The 17465-nt window shown below is 42.7% G+C and overlaps 1 protein-coding gene across 1 annotated transcript in view; it reads right to left on the minus strand.

The window, feature by feature from the left end:
* Positions 1-1293: 1293 nt before the first annotated feature.
* TARBP1 (TAR (HIV-1) RNA binding protein 1) overlaps positions 1294-17465 on the minus strand; it is an 85390-nt gene continuing 69218 nt past the window's right edge. The window contains exons 24-30 of the mRNA XM_059715535.1: positions 14049-14245; positions 12621-12702; positions 8142-8313; positions 7657-7848; positions 6667-6791; positions 3780-3916; positions 1294-1686 (exon numbers count right to left, since the gene is read on the minus strand). Coding sequence (XP_059571518.1) covers positions 1521-1686; positions 3780-3916; positions 6667-6791; positions 7657-7848; positions 8142-8313; positions 12621-12702; positions 14049-14245 — 1071 coding nt within the window. The 3' untranslated portion in view covers positions 1294-1520. The remainder of the gene's footprint in view (positions 1687-3779; positions 3917-6666; positions 6792-7656; positions 7849-8141; positions 8314-12620; positions 12703-14048; positions 14246-17465) is intronic.

The raw sequence follows: 17465 nt of genomic DNA on the forward strand, positions 1-17465 counted from the left end.
GGGGTGAGGTCTCCCCATGAGGGTGGGAGGGAGTTGGGCATGGGCGACTGGTGCTTCCTGAGTCGGAGGGGCACCTGCAGAAGCTGTCAGCAGTGGAGGATGGCCCTGTTGGGAGGGCACATGCCTCCCCCATACCCACCCTACCAGTTGCCTATGGGGCTGGGGATGCTGACCAGTTTGGGCCCACCAGAATGCAGCTGCAGGGCTTGGGCAGGGAGTGAATCAGAGCTGTGGGTGGCTTGTCTGGAAGGGGAAGCAGGGTGGGGGGCCGGCTCCCCACCACTGCCTACTTTGGGGAGGGAGGGCATGAGAGGTACGTGCCTCCCAGACTTGTGTGTGGGGCAGGGATGGGCTGCACACTTGGCTCAGGGCTCCCTGTCCCCCCAGGCCCTCTGCAGCCCATCAGGCAGGACCCAGCACAACAGGCAGAGTGGGACCAGGTGGGGAAGCTTGATGCCACCACCGCATGGCCCACACCACCATGGCAAGGCACCCCCTGCCTGTCTGGCAGCAGCAGGGGTGGAGACACAGAGTTTTGCTCCTTGCTGCTGCTGGGCAAGCAGCAGGCCCTTCACCACAGCAGCACAGAGCTCCCAGCAGCAGCAATGAGCTTCCCTGCCTGGTCCCACTCTGCCCTGCTATGCTGCATCTTGCCCACTGGGCCACGGAGGCCCCAGGGGAGGGTAGCAGGGCAGGGAGCCCCAAGCCATCAATAGGCAGTCCACATCCACTCTCTCCCTCCCCCCACAGGCTCTGCTCTGGCCGTGCCGCCCATGAGGGTGGGGGAACCGGGTTCTGTGCTCTGCTATGCCACAGCAGCTATTGCCTCCTGTGGGCTTGGGCACTGCTGCAGGCAGCAGGGAGCTGCAGACCCAGGTCCCTGGTCCCGCAGCCCTGGCAGCTTGGGGCTGTCTCTGGCAGGGCTGGAGGGGGCATGGGGCTGTAGGTAGGGAGTGAGGGGCACTGGCAGGGCTGTGGGTAAGGAGTGAGGGGCAATGGCTTAGGCAGGGCACCAGCATATCAGGGCTGCTCAGCACCATAAAGCAGTGGGGGGGGCAGCCACAGCTGGACCCACATCCTGGTGACAGAAGTGGGCAGGGGGTGCTCTGATTTTGGGGGAGTTTTAATCAGAGAATTTGTGATTTTTAAACAGAGACAACCAGGATCCCTGGTTATAACACAAACGTCATACATTTTGAAGCAAACTGAAAGCAATTCAAAGGAAGAAGGGATCAGTAAATCTTGTTATTTATGTGGCTATACTGACGTTGAAATAGCAAAAAGTCACCCATATACAAATAAGAATATTTATTACCAATAAAACAGGAGTATACAATCAGATCATATGTTAAGGCATTTAAAAAACAGTGTTCGCACAATACAGGAAAATAGTAAGACATGCGTAATTTAAAAACACACTCATTCACCCTGAGCTTAATTATTCCATGTATTTAAAAATATTTTATAGCACCATAAGAGCCATCCATCCAGCTGCACTGTAAGGCACAAGACTCTTCCAGCTATTTCAGTTGTTTCTGCTTGATCATTTGTTGTCTTGTATATTCCCAAATCAGCAGAGCTCCACTTACATGAACATTGAGTGAGCGAATGATACCCCGTTGAGGAATTTCCACACACACATCCAGAAGCTGAATCAGGTTTACTGGGATTCCTTCATGTTCATTTCTAACAAGGAGAAAATAATAATAAAAAAAAAACCTATTACACATCCAGAGAAAGAGGAACGGAAAAAGAAATATCACTTGATACGGTCTCTAAGGCAACGTTTCCCAAATTTTTGATGCCCGGGGCACACTTTTTCTGGATTAAAACTGGTAGAACATTTCACTCTCCAGGCCACGGGTCAGATTTGGTCTGTAGGCCCAATCCTGTGTGTAGTTCTGGCCCAGCCAGGGCCCAATCCAACCGTGCACAGGGCCAGCACAGCTGGAGTTCCATCCAGCCTGTTTTCCTGGCACACCCTGAGGGGATTGCTACTCTAAGGAAACTGAATGCTCCAGAATATCAAAGACAAAAAAATAACTTCAGTAGCAAATGCCACTCAGAAAACATTGTAGTGGCTGCCAGCTCCATCCATATTTGCGAAGTTTACCTGGTCAACTGATATTTACTTCACATTTCACATATAGTAATTACTGATGATCTCAATTCAATACAAAAATGAAAAGAGCAGCAAAGGAGAAGGTTTAATACATATATTTTTGCCACAAAAGTCAATATTCTTCACAGCAAAACTTCCTATATTACTAGGAATAAGACAGATACAAGATGTTCAACCACTCCACTATCCCTGGATATCCTAAATTATATTACCAATTTTATTCAAATCATCCAAGTCCTGCCATTTCCAGTGCACATCCTTAAACAGTGCTTATGCAAGCTGTACCTTTCAGAATGAGTTCATTGAAAATGACATATAGGTACTCAGAAGACAAACAGGTAATCTGAAGTGTGTAACAAAACTACGATGTGAAGGTGGAAGGGTAACAAAGGGAACAAGGGACTGCTGAATTTTATCACACTACATTGGCATGCCAAAAGACTCACTGAATGTATCTTTAGCTCCCTGGCCAAGTAATAGCTGAGATGCTCTAAATTAGTGATTTTCAATCTGTGGTCTTTGGCCCCCTGGGGGTCCGCAGACTATGTCTACAGGGTCTGCAAAAGATGATTACTATCAACCAAAAGTATGTAAATACCTACATTTACAATTCAAAGGGGTCCGCATCTCCCCTTGAAATTTTTTAGGGGTCCACAAATACAAAAAGGTTGAAAACCACTGATCTAAGTAAACAGTATACTCAGTTTCTGAGAGATGAGTAGGACTCTTTTCAATATGAAGCAAACCCTGTAGTGGTACAAAGGGAACTAACATCATTCAACTCTGAAAGTCCCATTCAGCATATCTCCAGACCAGGAAGATGGTCATGCCACAATGCTTTGGGGTAAAAAGAAACAGCAATCCTTTTACTCTTTTAATGGCAAACACTGATCCATAGTTTAATGTTACCAGTCTTTATACTAATAAGCATATGCAGCCCTTACAGCACTTTTCATCTGTATACCTCAAAGGAGTTCACTATCATTTCTCCATTTTACAGCGGGGAAAACTGAGGCATGGGGAAAAATGACTTGTACAAGATGTTCAAAAGGGCCAGCAACAGACCTAGAAATCAAGTCCATTTCCCCTAGTGCCCTAGCCACTAGGCAAGGTAAGAAAATCACTTGGGCCAGGCACACAATATATTTATATACCAGGGTAATTTATCTTGGTTTTATTCCAGATTAAAATTAAACTAGTGTCCAAAACAGAAACATGACCAGTTTCCTCAAGAAAGCTATTGCACTACATAGTTTTTAATACCTTGCCACTCAGTAGAAGGGGAGTAAGTAGTAGCCTGTGTGCATTAGGCAAATAGCTACTCTGGGATAAAACTGACTACTGCTGTAAACATGACACTTACACCAGTATAACTTATTCTGTGTAAAGTTACTGCATTTTTTGGTGGACCAAAGTGACTAACCCCAAGGTACAAGTCATGTGTCCACTCTACTTTTGCCATAAAGTCAAATGACACTGAGGTAAACATGTGCCAGCAAAAAGGTGCGCCTACAATCTAAAACAGAGCATCTTTCCTAATCCTCACATTTGCCAACATGATTAATTTTCAAATTATTCTACCCACCAGGAAGGGTTAGGTATTATGCCAAATAAATTAATAGCTTCTTTTCTCATGTATAGGCTGATTGTAACTTACCCCAGCAATAACAAGGATTTCTCTGGAAAGCAATATTCTGTCAGGTCAGAACTTTTGGCTGTCTGCTCCACCCCTATGATAGTGTAGCCTTCCATCTTTTTCTGCTGTAAATACTCTACAAGCTGAGATGGTTTCACCTGCACATTAAAAAGAGGGGGAAAGTGTAAAAACATTTAGATACTTTGTAAACCTACAAAACTATCACCCAAAAAACTCAGACTTTTTATTGATATATTGTATATTTTACCTCCAAAGTATATCCTAGTTTCTAGATGTATGAAGACATTTTCATTTAAAAATACTTAAGAGATTTTGTATTGCCTACATATAGAACTGTGATATCCAGAAAATAACTACAGCCTTTTGATGTATGGCCCATAGGTTCACAAAGCCTTCTCTCTGTTGACATAGCTTTCAACCCATGAGTGCTGTTAGCAGAAGCCACTACCAAACACAGTAACTTTCAGAGTTGCAATCTATCAGATATCCTGGACAACACCATGGACTAATAATGCCTTTCTGTAGGAGTTTAAAATACAAACTTGAGCTAAACACACAATAATCTGGACTCCTACTTTTTTTCCAACGCACTGTTCCCAATCTCTGACATCCCTAATCTTCTGTTCCCAATCTCTGACAAATCCTTATCATTCAGGATAGCAATCTTCAATTCCTTTCTGGAATCATTTGATTCCTTTATTGGATTCCCAGACTTTTCCTGACTATAGTCTCACTTCTTCCTTTGCATCTTTAAAATCCCTTGTCCATCACCACTGCTAAAACATTAATGAATTTACTCTCACAACATGTCTGAGAGAACATAACTTACAGGCAAGGAAAGGAAAGAGGAAATGGGTTCATTTTCAGAAGTAGCTGCTGATTCTGGATGTTTAACTTGAGGCTAGATGCCCAATTTTCTGAGGTCTTCTGATGCTGTGAAGTCTGGCTTTTTCCCTTTAGCTCTGTGTAAGGCACCATATAGGTCCTCTCCAGTAACTGTGGTTAGATACGTTGTCCACATGAATTTCACATTTGCAATGAAGGCAAACAAGTAGTGAAGTCCTATGTAGCTAGGATTCTGTCAGTCAAGCATGTTCTGCCTTGGGTGAGATTTGGAGCAGCAATGGCACATAGGACTACCTAATGCAGTCCCAATGGACACTGTGAAACAAAGGATCTGATTTGGTGAACATGGGACACATGCACTATGCTTGGAATCCATGTGGGCAACATATCTCTAGATACCCCAGTTCTGTTCTCTCCTTAAAGACAACTTATTTCTTGAAGGCATTAAATGGGATTTTTTTAGGTGGCTCAGCTCTGGAGTACAGGATGGCTTACTAAAATTAATCTGAGAGGGGTTAAAGGGCAACCTGAGCCTTAACTACCTTATTTATTTAAATCCAAGACTATCCCCCCCACTTAACACAGGGGAAAGGACCTTTGTTTTGGATTTGAGTACCAGGTGGTAAAGGACAGGCAGTTGCTATGGATGGCTCTAGCTTTGTCCCTGACCCATGGTTGGGGTTGGAGCTGCAGCTGCAGCCTGCCCCCCCGCTGCCTCTGCCCCCACTTCTTTGCCCTGCAGCCTCAAGGCCCCCTGACTCTCCTCCTTTCACCTCCGCTTACCCTTGCTCCACCAGCAGTTTCCAGCCCTGCTCCAGCCTGGGGCACAGAAAATGTGGTTTCTCTGGCTGCAGCCCGACCCAGTAGCAGTGGCGGCAACAACTGGGACTGGGCCCTGGAGCTGGGGCTAGAGCAGGAGCCAATAGGTTAACCCATTCCGCCCTTTATATATAACAAACAGGTTAATCCCAAACCTTAGGCTGCAGTATGGTTTACAAGAGCCCCTGGAACTCAGGTACAGACAAAACAATCTGTAATTCTGAATAAACCAGTCTCATAGTGTGAGATGCACCTGCATCAACAATGAAATCTGTGGACAATACTTGAAGACAAATGCCATCATTTTACTGAGAAAATATCAATCACTCTTAAACTGCCTTTCTTTTTTTATAGAGTTATGCCTTAATAGCTCTTAATTTATTTCTTCATTTTTCCTTTTCCTTCCCTTTACAGGGTTTTTTGTGTCTCATACCTATTAAGCTCTAATTCTATCACAGAGACATAAAATGTCTCTCACAGTGCTGTGTATACATGGACATAGAAACTGTTGTTTAAATGTTAGTCTATTCATATTTTATTCAGCTATAGTGCCGTATGACCAATATAAGCTGAAAACACATCTGTATTTTAAATGCCAGGCGAAAATGTGTAAACGCAGAAAACACTCCACATCAGAAGGTTAATTTGTCAGGGGTTAGTTTTAAGCAGACTGCAAATAATAAATGAAGCTGTCCTTGAAAATGGGTAAATCAAAATAACCATCTACCAGTAGCTTGCATATGTTGCTGAGTGCTAGATCTATATTCAGAAGGAAAGAGGCCTGATTTTGGTAAGTAAAAGAACACGCTCTAAAAGCTATCTTATAAATTAGTTTTAGGCAAACTGCGTGATTAATGATTCTCATTAAGTCACCAAAGGCAATGGGCCAAAGAAGATAAGTGATTCATTTAAATGTTGTTTATCTCAAGTTTTCCAAATGAATGGTAAATTTCAACAGCTATAAAAAATTACACACAGAGCATGCTACAAAAAAGGCAACCAGTATAATCAGTTTCTTTTACACAACAATAACCTTTGAAAATAAAAGCAAAGCAACCACTTAAAAAACTGCTACAAGGACTTCCAAAAGCAGCAGACCAACACAATATACTTGATACTGACAGAAAATGCAGTAGGAGGTACTTTTGCTAAGTAAGTAAGAGTTAATAATAAGCACCCTGACTTTTATGCATCGGTTAAATTAAATTTAGGTAGATCTCACCTCAAGAAGGGGAAGCCACTGTTCCGCAGAAACACTGAGCTGCTGAAACTGTTTATCATGTATATAACGAAGGCTGCCAACAACTAGAGCAGATGCCCCAAATATTTCACTTGTACGACACAAGCCTATAAATAAGCATAAGATTTAAAATATGATTACTGTATAATGGTTAGTGTAAACAAAACTAGGATATAGCAACTTGTGAAAAAGATAAGAACCTGAGAACAAATAATTGATAATATACTTCTTTTTTTTTGCTACCTCTATCATTCTTTTGCTAATCAACAAAAATCTCTCCAGGACCTTATTATATCTTTTCCAAATTATACCTCTCAACAAGAGTTCTGATGTCACCAGAAAAATGTTTTCTATATCCTATTACAGTACTTTATATTTAAGGGAATTTAAAAGCAATACTATGTCCTAGAAGGTATTTTGGAATATTTCTTTCCGGTGTTATTACAAAACAGTGAGTCAGCATGTATGTATGCACAGAGGATTACATACATACATACATACATACATGAATGCACACAAATGTGCGTCTAATTTGCTCTAATTTCTATACTACCTTGCTGTATGTATCCAGTAGAGCACAACCCTGCAAATGTTATCAGTAGTGCTTATTTATCATGAATAGTTTCGCTGTAGTCACAGGAACTGTCCATAGCAAGAAGCTCTAAACCCTGCAGTAAGCATTTCCAGGATTTCCCCTGCTTATAATTAGAGAGTTAAGTTTTTAACATAAAGGACATGTCGTTTTTGTAAGCCATGACAATAAAATATTCTTGGAAGAGAGAAGGAATGGATATAATTTCATTTTGTGAACTAACTCTTCATTAAAATGGAAATGTCTATTTCTATCTAAAACACAAAAAAGCGTTTTCCATATGGAACAGACAAAATACGTAGACTTGGTAATTTTAAATTAGTTTCACAATTTGGAAATATGCACTAACAAAGGATTAAAAACCATGCATTCAACCTTACCTCCTAAATTTGTGGGTTTATCAATAAGTGAAGCCACTACAATCAGTCTACTGTTTGATTTACCAAGTTTAGCAGCACGGTCCTGAAATACCAGTTCCAGGTCTAAATCAGGAATGCTATTTTTCCAAGGGATAATCTTTTTCTGAACATCAGTCCATTCTGTTTGGTTATCCATTTCAACTGAATTTGAACCTAAGAAGATGTGTTAGGATTAGTTGTATAGACATAGAAAATACTGGTATTATAATGCAACTGCTCAGTGTCTTAGTAAAGTAACATGCCCCAAACAGTGTCTCTCTCTCACAGAGTCACATGTCCTCATTAATCTGTACACATTATACTAATTTGGATATGAGATACCCTTAATAGCATCACACAAATAAATTTCTCTCCCAAGATTTTAAAATTAAATTTTGTAGAGCAAATACACTGCTACCACTAATACACATCCATTATACTTAAAGTATTACATGTTTATAGTTTACCCTTGTCTTGCTGAGACCAGTCACTTGGCTTTAGGTCAAGAAGTTCAGCTCGAGAATGATACCACTGATATGTTGATGGCAAAGGAATGCTAGTGAATCTGGTAAATTTACAAAGTGAGATCCATTCATCTTCAACAAGTTCTGAAAGGCGTGGAAGGGTGTAAAATATCGTCTGCAATGCAACAAAACAGTTTCAGTGCAACGTCAGGAAAAATAGCTGTAAAAAGATTTTTAAAAAACTAACTAGGGGTACACCAATATATCGGTTGGCTATTGGATCGGCACTGATAAAAGGAGAAATTACGTGGTCAGCTATCAGCTTTTTTTGGCTGTTGTAGCCAATAATTACAGCCGTGTGCCCGGAGCACCCTGGCAAGTGTAATCTGGTCCCTGTGCCTGCCTGCCAGCTTAAGCCCACAGCAGAATACTGGTCCTGGCAAGCAGCAGGAAGGGGAGGGGGTGCTGGGGAGTGGTCACAAGGCGCTGCACCCAGCATCAAAGGGACCGTTCATTACTGGCTCCTGCTGCTGCTGTCACTTTCATGGCAACACCGTGTGCGCAGCAGAGACCTGAGCATCAGGGCTGCCACAGAGACACTGGGCTGTGCAAGGGCAGGGTAAAACACCATGCAAGGGATATTAGAGCTTGGAATTTTGGAGTAGAATAAATTTTTTAATCTATATATTTCAAAGGCAATTTTAATCCTCTCCCCTACTAATAGGAATATTTGAACTCGTACAAACAAGCCATAACCAGCCAAGATGTAAAACAAGAAAAATGAGGGGAAAAAACCCAGCAAGAAAACCAGGTTGTTCTGCAACAGCAACAGGGAGTTCTGCTTATTCAGCAGAATTATGTCCCCTGATATTTTGGTATAATCACTGAATATCATGTTGGTTTGGAATTAAGAAAAGGTGCCAGCAAAGCTCAAATAAAATTATGCCAGTCTTAATCAAAATGTGGTGCCTCCTTTAGGGAAAAACATGAAAATCTACTCTGCAGGAAAATTAAACTGTAGTAAGCAAAGAAGTAAACTCGTAGTTAGAAGCTGCTGCAATTCTAATGGAAGTGACTCAACAATTTATTGTGCTGTAACATAAAATATTAAGCACGGTAGATAACCAATCCTCTGGATGGCTTGAATTACATATGCTTTTATAAAATGAGACATTTGTGAATAGGCTCCAAATTTATGGATTCTTAAATGACTGATCTGAAAACAAGTTTTTTGCTCAATGAGCAGAATAGAAGAAAGTACATTTTAAATTGTGCAGCCATAAAAACTCAGAATCTGAACTTCAACATATTTGATAAAACTGCAGTAGAACTGATATAGTAAAATGATTTTTAAGGGAGGTATTTTCCATTGGCTGTGCTGAAACTTCTTAATGAGAATACAGTATAGTGCTAGACAATATACCCCAACAACTCCTGTCAAACTTGGACACTAACATTTTGAGAGACAACTGTTGTAAACTGCTGCTAACAAATATTGCCCCTCACACATTTTCTGGCTACAGCAACACTCCAACCCTACTACAGCAAGTATTGACTGACTTAGTTATGGAAATAGGACGGGTTGAAAGCCAGTGGCAAACTCCCATTAAGGCATTACCAATACAACTAACCATAATTAAATGGAGAAAGGAAGATACCAAACAAGAAAGCTACATTTGTTGTAGAATTTCAGCTCCAGACCTTGGGACTGTGCCTCGTAGGTTACTGAAAATGTTGATTCTGAAAGCATTTAATTCTCCTCCTATTCTTTTTTGTGTTGTTCAGAATTGTCACATTTTTCCTAACTTGGCCAAATGATTCCAGAAAACTCTTCCTGTTCTGAAATATCCAGATACCTTCAGCAAGTTTCCTACAAGCAACAATACCTCTGAGAGGAGCTGCTGGTTTTCCCAGGCATGCTTGTTTCTCAATTATTCCTCCTTCTCCCTTCATTCTCCCACTACTATTTCTCTTCATCATCCTTATTTGCCTTTCTTTCTCCTCCCCCCTTGCTGACCACCTGGATTCCAGTTCTTTTGAGACATGGTGAAAAACAGAAGCAGCTCCTCAAGGAGAGAAGAAAGCAACGTGCCTAAATTAATTTTGGCTTTAGTGTCTGCTCTCTATCTACTAGGGTCCCTAAATATTACCTTGTTCCACTCCGTTCAAGCCCCTGAAAAAATACTATATTTTCTCACATAAAACACCCCTCAATTTTCTTTTTGAAAGGCAGAATGAAGAAAAGATGCTTCCAAAGTTAGGGCTGCATAGAGCAGGGGCAGAGCCTAATCTTCAGCTGACTCACCTTCCCTTTCCTGCTTAACTAAAGCTAAAATGCTAGCTGCTACTAAATACTGGCTCCCATGGGTAGATCTATGATTCTGAAAAGAGCTAAAGAGTCTCCAAGGTTGTGAAATATGTGGTGAAAGACTGAGAGCAACTAGCAGACAGCAGAACTGCCATAAGGATAGCTTGATCAGTGAAACATCCAGACCACTTGAGCATAGAGGATTGAATCATACCTAGGCTGAAGAGGTTCCCCTTTGACTTTGACGGAAGACAGGGTTTAGCCAAGTCACTTCAAAACACATTTGGACAGAGCAGGAGATGGGTCACAAAAAATCCAAGCAAGCCATAGGTGACTAACTGGTTAGAGCTAAGTGACTAAAAATAACTGATCAACAGGGATCCGGGTTTTCCATTTTGCATGGAAAAATACCACAGATTTCCCCTTTTACCCAAGAAAAATGGATTTTTCATTTTAATGGAGAAATGCACGGATTTTGCACTTTTGCAAAGAGCTCTCTGCAGGCTGGCAAAGTTCCAGCCTGCAAGGGGCTGAGGGAAACGGGAGGAGATCAGTCTGGCAGGGGCACCATGTACATGGCCCCAGGCAGCCTGGACAGCAGCTCCTGCAGCTAAGTTGGGGGGGGTGCGGGGTTGAGGCCCCCATAGGGAGGGAGGGAGGGAGTTGGGCAGGGCTGGGACTGGGGCTACTGCCCAGCTGGGGAGTGCATGGGGCCCAGGGTTGAAATGTGTGGCTGCCAGGCCCCAGTGGGGTGCGGGATAGGGCTGCCGGCAGCTCGTCTGGAGGGTAAGGCTGGCTCCCTGCTGCCGCATGCACTCCTGGAGGGCAGGGGGAGACCTGTGCCCCCCCAGATCTGCGCACAGGGGGAGGACAGGTTGCCCACTGCAGGCTTGGGCTCCCCGCCCTGCTGCCCTCCCTTGGGACCTCCGTGGCTCAGTGGATGGGACTCAGCACAGCAGAGTGAGTGGGGCCGGGAGGGGAAGCTCCTTCCCCCTGTGAGCCCTGTATTGCCCTGGCAGGGCTCCCCTGCCTGCCCGGCAGTAGTGAGGGGTACAACCCCGTGCCACTGCCCCCAGTGCTGCCAGGTGTGCAGGGGACACCTTGCCAGGGCAACACAGGGCTTGCAGTGGCAAGAAGCTTCCCCGCCTGGCCCCGTTCTGCCCTGCCATGCTCAGTCCTGCCTGCTGGGCCATGGAGGCCCCAGGGGAGGGCAGCAGGGTGGGGAGACCGAGCCCGCAGCAGGCAGTCCACCCCCACACCTGTCCTGCGCATTAGGGGGCACGGGTCCCCCTGCCTTCCCCTGGGAGTGCACACAGCAATAGGGAGCCAGTCCCACCCCCCTGCCTGAGCCCGCACCTGCCCCCGCAACAGACCATGCTGCCCACATTGGGTGTGGGAGCAGGAGGGAGCCAGACTCCATGCTCCGCTCCCTGCTGGGGCTGCCACATCCTGCAGTTGACACCTGGGGCTCAGGCACTGCTGTGTGGGGCATGGGGCTGCACTCGTGTCTTTGGCCCTGTAGACCTGGCAGCTGGGGGCCCCCTCCGGCAGGGCAAAAAGCTGTGGGTGTGGGGCAAGGTGCCCCACACCCAGCAGTGTCAGCGGGCTGTGGTGGGGAGTGAGGGGCCTGGACCTGTGTTCTGTGAGCTAAGGGGGCAGGGGGGGCTCTGATTTTCCATAGTAAAAAACCCAAAATCAAATACCAAAATTTATAGGTATTTAGAATGTATTTTATTATAGTGACTGAGGCACTGGTAGGCTTCCAATATGCTTTAAAATTGTAAATATATCAATAAAACATTGTGTTCATTTGACACCTATATTTATAGTGGTGTTCCATTTTAATCACAGATTTGGGGGTTTTATCGGAGAATTTGTGATTTTTTTTTTTTATCAAAGAAAACCAGGATCCCTGATCAAGCAACAAAAGAAAATATAACCAATAAGGAGTTAATCTAGCTGCTTCCTCCATGTTAACTAATACACTCCTACCTCCAAAGCTTTTCTTTTTGATGCTTTAGTTTCCTAGACAGGACTGCTGTAAAACAATCATCTGCATCTAAATATCTGATACCAATTACAATTGATCATACAGATAAAATGTCCATATTGCAAATACAGCAGCAAAGCAGTAAAAAGTCATTGCCGAACAAAGCACAGTATTTTGTACTTGCCTCTAGACTATAATCCTTAAGTGGATGAAATGTTGCAAAAAAGAAATGTTCTTGGATTCGTTGCCAATTCCTTTTAGCATTCCTGTAAATTGCAAAAATACGTGAGACATACAAAACTCCTAAACAATTAACTTCTTTATTGTCAGATGGCAAGAAGTCAGTCCAAATTCCATCTATAATATATTGAATATACCCTACAGGAAATGAATTCATTTTGTGTTTTTAGTAAAGCACACTAGCTCTCTGAATTACATTAGCCAGGAGGATCCTGCCCTGAGAAGGGTTTCATATGTACATCATATTTCTCCTGGAGAAATGAAAGATAAGCTGTTTAAAGAATTCTTAACTAGACTACTGAATAGTGGCAGTGCAGGTAATTTGAAAATTAAATTAATTTAAAAAAATGCTAAGCTCCAAAATCATTAACTGGAGGTATGTTTATGCAAGTCAATTTATAAACAAGTACACTTCAAAAACAGCAGACAAATCAATGTCACTATTACTTCTCCTTTCTTTCACCTTCACTGGCAAATGCAATTACAAATAACCAGCTGCAGCCAATGTTTTTCTCTTTCTATTTTACTGTTGCCATACAATTTTGCAGGAGGACCCCCATTTCTCAGGTCACACCAGGTCTGCATAGATTTGACTGGATGCAGGGTAAAGATGTAAGCAGATTACTAACAGCATTCAATTTTGCCAACACTTACTGTTTTCATAGTGCAACATTATATGCAGCAAGGATCTTGTTATGCTCATTACATTTTGAGCAAGGCTCTCTTACATGAAAGATCTTTTAATCAAAGGAACTCCAAACAGGAGTCAGACAAGTACTGACATTTCTTTTTATTTAGCCAGGAAATGCAAATTTTCTGGAAAATAATCTGTTAGATAAAAGATTTATGACATCTGTGCTTTGTAAACATATTATACTGACAAACCAGCTCCAATTAGCAATACAAAAGAATAAATTAAAATTTGCTGTAGATTTCTTAGCTAACATACTATACTTGTTTTTCAGTCTGGGAGAACAAAGTCTGCAAGGAGTGATGAACCCCTCTTTCCCAAGTGATTACACTCATCTCTGTTACACTGCTGACACTCTAAATAACAGTCTGTTCACATTCTCAGACAGTTATTGGATGAATATGGAACTCTCCATTAGGCATTCAGATTAAATGAAACCATTTGATTTCTGGACTGGAGAGAACACAGGATGGCTTCTATAATTTCATTACATTTCATGTCAGATGACAAGTTTTTTCATTTCAGTTCTAAATAGTCTACTTAAATAGATGAAACAAAATTATCAAGTGCTACTTGTAAACAGTTTAAGAAGCTCCACATACATCACAAATTAACAGACCTCTGCAATCCAGTAAATACAAATGGATATGTTACATTGTTAGTCAAAAGAATTTTACTAACCCTGTGCCATGCATGTTTTCCACTTGATGGAGACTAGATTCAATTACTGGTGTTAATACCTCAAATTCTTCTACATGCAGTGTTTTGCACATGCCCCAGATCTTCTTAAGAGCTATTAATGCATAAAGCCGAACACTGAAATTGTGGTTGAAACACCACTGTAGAACAACAATAAGGGCCTTTTTCAGAACTGGTTTCTAAAGAGAAAAAAATATTCTTTAGATGACATTTTCTTTCGAGTCTTAGTCACAGTATGTGGCACTTGGAAAGCATGTACAATATTTTGAAATGATGAAATAAGAAAGAATCACAGAATCATGGGTGGTATCATAAAAAAGTAGCACTGGAAAGGACCTTAGGAGGTCATTTAGTCCAATCGTTTACTCAAGGCAGGATAGTTCCTATATAAACTATCCTATATGGTGTTTGTCTAACCTAACCTTAAAACTATGCAAACACCCCTGTCGCACAAGTACCAGGCATATTGCCATGAAACACCAGGAACACTAACTCACCATAGCTAAAGCAGAAGGATGAGCTACTGAATGCTTTTACTAAAATGGTCAGCACTAACCAGTGGCATTTAAATTACAATAATTTATTTTCAGCTTTGAGAAGCCATTCAAACATATGGGACAGTTCTTACATCTTTGCTAATCCTGAACGACTCTAAGTGAACATGCTTAATCCACAGTAAGAGTGCCATATTGCCTTTATCTAAAAAAATACATAAACCTAAAAGCCCACAAATCTCTTACCTAAGAATATTTATTAAAATAAAGACAACGTGAAATTTAAACACACTAAATACATTACTATTATTTGTATTGTGTTTGTTCCTAGGAAGCCTACTCACAGGCTGTGACCCAAATATACTATGCTGTACATAAAAAGATGACAAAAGATGGTCCCTCCTCCCAGAAGCTTAAAATGATAGAAATGCGCTAACTGCGATAGTTCATCTTAAATTAAGAACTGCTATTGCTTTAAAGTAGGACTGTCCTACTTTTGAGTAACGAGAAGCCACGTGCCATATCAGTTTTAGGCACTGGGCTACACACCACATAAGCCAAATGCCTTGGGGACCGCATGCCACATGGGCTCCCAGGATCCCCAATACACAGGCAGCAAGAGCCCTCCCTGTCATCACTGTACAGGTAACATGAACCCAAGCCCCGACTGTCACCACTGGGCAGGGAGTATGATCTCCCTGCCACCATGCAGCCAATATTCACCAGGCTCCCTCCCACTGTACTGCCCTGTCCAAGACCCCATCCTCTGCAGCAGCAATGAAGTGGGAGTAGGTCCAGGTGGGAGACCACAGGCTGCATTTAATCCCTCACAGGCTGGATGTAGTCTGTAAGACGCCAGCTGGACAGACCTAGTTTAAAAGATGACTCTTTTAAGTGCTCTAAAATTTGCATGACACTCAAACTGTCTTGCTATACTTCATCAGATTGAGGCTGGAACAGGGGAGAATTACTAGGAATGAGGGCAGGTGAGGGGAGAGATGTTGGAATAGGAGGAAGGGGGAAGAGAGGACACATAGGTGAGTGGAAAAAAGGAATGGGGAGGTTAGGGCAGGGTGGCCTGATAAACCCTTCTCATGGGTGCTGGGATTGTGGGAGCAGGGCACAGATCCTTTTTCTTCTAATCGGTTTAACTTATAGCAGCCTTTAAAGAAAAAAAATTCAGGCATTTTTCAAACTTTTTTAAAATTAACAATGGTAATTTATTGAATTTATTTATTCCCACCCCGCCGCCCACAGGGGGATGAACAATCCTGTGGATATTTACCATACAATTCAAAGACAGAGAGAGCAGCAGATGAGGGCAGAATTCAAAGCTATGGATTTTCACTCTGCTAGACTCCCAAAAATCATAGAGTAATAATAGCCAGTCACAAACGTAACTGGAAATGAACATTAATAGGACAGACTTCTATTTCACTTTGTGTATCTAACTGGAATTTACCAAGTTACTTAAGTGTTGCTTCTGACATTTATGCACAACTTGTGATTCTAGTCCCCCTACAGCAGGGGTGGGCAAAATGTGGCCTACCAGGCCATTCTATCCAGCCCGTGGGGCCCCTAAAAATTCTTTAAAAATAATATTTATCTGCCCCTGGCTGCCTGTCATGCGGCCCTCAATGGCTTCCCAAAACACAGTAAGCAGCCCTCCGCCCAAAATAATTGCCCGCCCCTGATCTACAGTGTGGGCGTCATGTGGAGATATATGTTCTAACAATGCTCTGTAGGCCACACATTGATCAGACAAGTACATGGCTACGTGTGTGCATGCCTGAGCATAAATCTGGGAAAAAAGACAGGAGGAGGAGAAGGACAGCCCATCCATGTTTTAGCCAAACAGTTGAGTAGTTAGGGCACTTGCCTAAGAAATGGGAGACCTAGGCTCTAGGCCTCCTGCATGTCTCCAAATTCCTAAACATATGCTCTCCCACAGGCCAGAAGGCCACAGGCCAGAAAACCATCATTTAAGTGAAAAAGAATTCCACCATAAGAGCCCAAAATATTAATACATAGAGGTGGAAGCAGCAAAAACAGATATTAAAAACACATTAGTATACAGCTGTCTATTCCAAAGCTATTTTTTTTTCCAGCATTTCTTTCAGAGTACTGCTTCAGATATACTATTGTGCTAACCTTGCACCGAATGACCTTGGTTCTGCTACTTTATGCAAATAGTATTCGTTGAACAGAAGACAATTTATATGAGTAGCAGCTTGGAGGACTGCACTCTATGTGTATTAGGTCTTTTATCTTCCATTTTAGGGCTTATCTACACATGAAAGTTAATCCAGAATAAAATTGGCTATAAATTTAAAGTGGAATAACTATTCCTAATTAATACTATGTACGAACACCACTTATGCCAGAATCATGGTAACTTTTTTCTGGTTAACCTTAAATCTCTTTTCAAAATCAATTAAACTGAACAACAGAAAAAGCACTCTTATTCTGAACTAAAAGCATCCATATATGGAGTTAATTCAGAACAGTAATCTAGAACAGCTACTCCAGAATTCTAATATAATAAAAGGCTTAGTCTGTCTATGTCTATCTGTCCATAACACTTCTGGCCTACTGCGCATGCACCAGCGAGAAAGCGGGTGGCAACTGGCTGGGCAACCCGGGCTACACGGGTCCGAGTTTGTGCCGCTGCCAGGGAAGTTTGGCGATGGAGAACATGCCCCGGCCCTCTGCGCAGCAGGGCTTCCCCCTGCCTGAGGGCAAAGGGGTGGGGGGGAATCAGGGTCGCGGTGTCTCCCAAAATAGCTGGCAGGGAAGGGGAGGCAGCAGGGAGGGAGGGAGGGGAGCAGGGAGGCAGGCAGACATGGGCCAGGCAAACCCAGAGCAGCAGGGTGGGGGAAACAGGGTCTGCCCCAGACCCTGGCCC

The sequence above is a fragment of the Alligator mississippiensis genome, chromosome 1 (genome assembly GCF_030867095.1).
Source record: "Alligator mississippiensis isolate rAllMis1 chromosome 1, rAllMis1, whole genome shotgun sequence".
NCBI lineage: Eukaryota > Metazoa > Chordata > Crocodylia > Alligatoridae > Alligator > Alligator mississippiensis.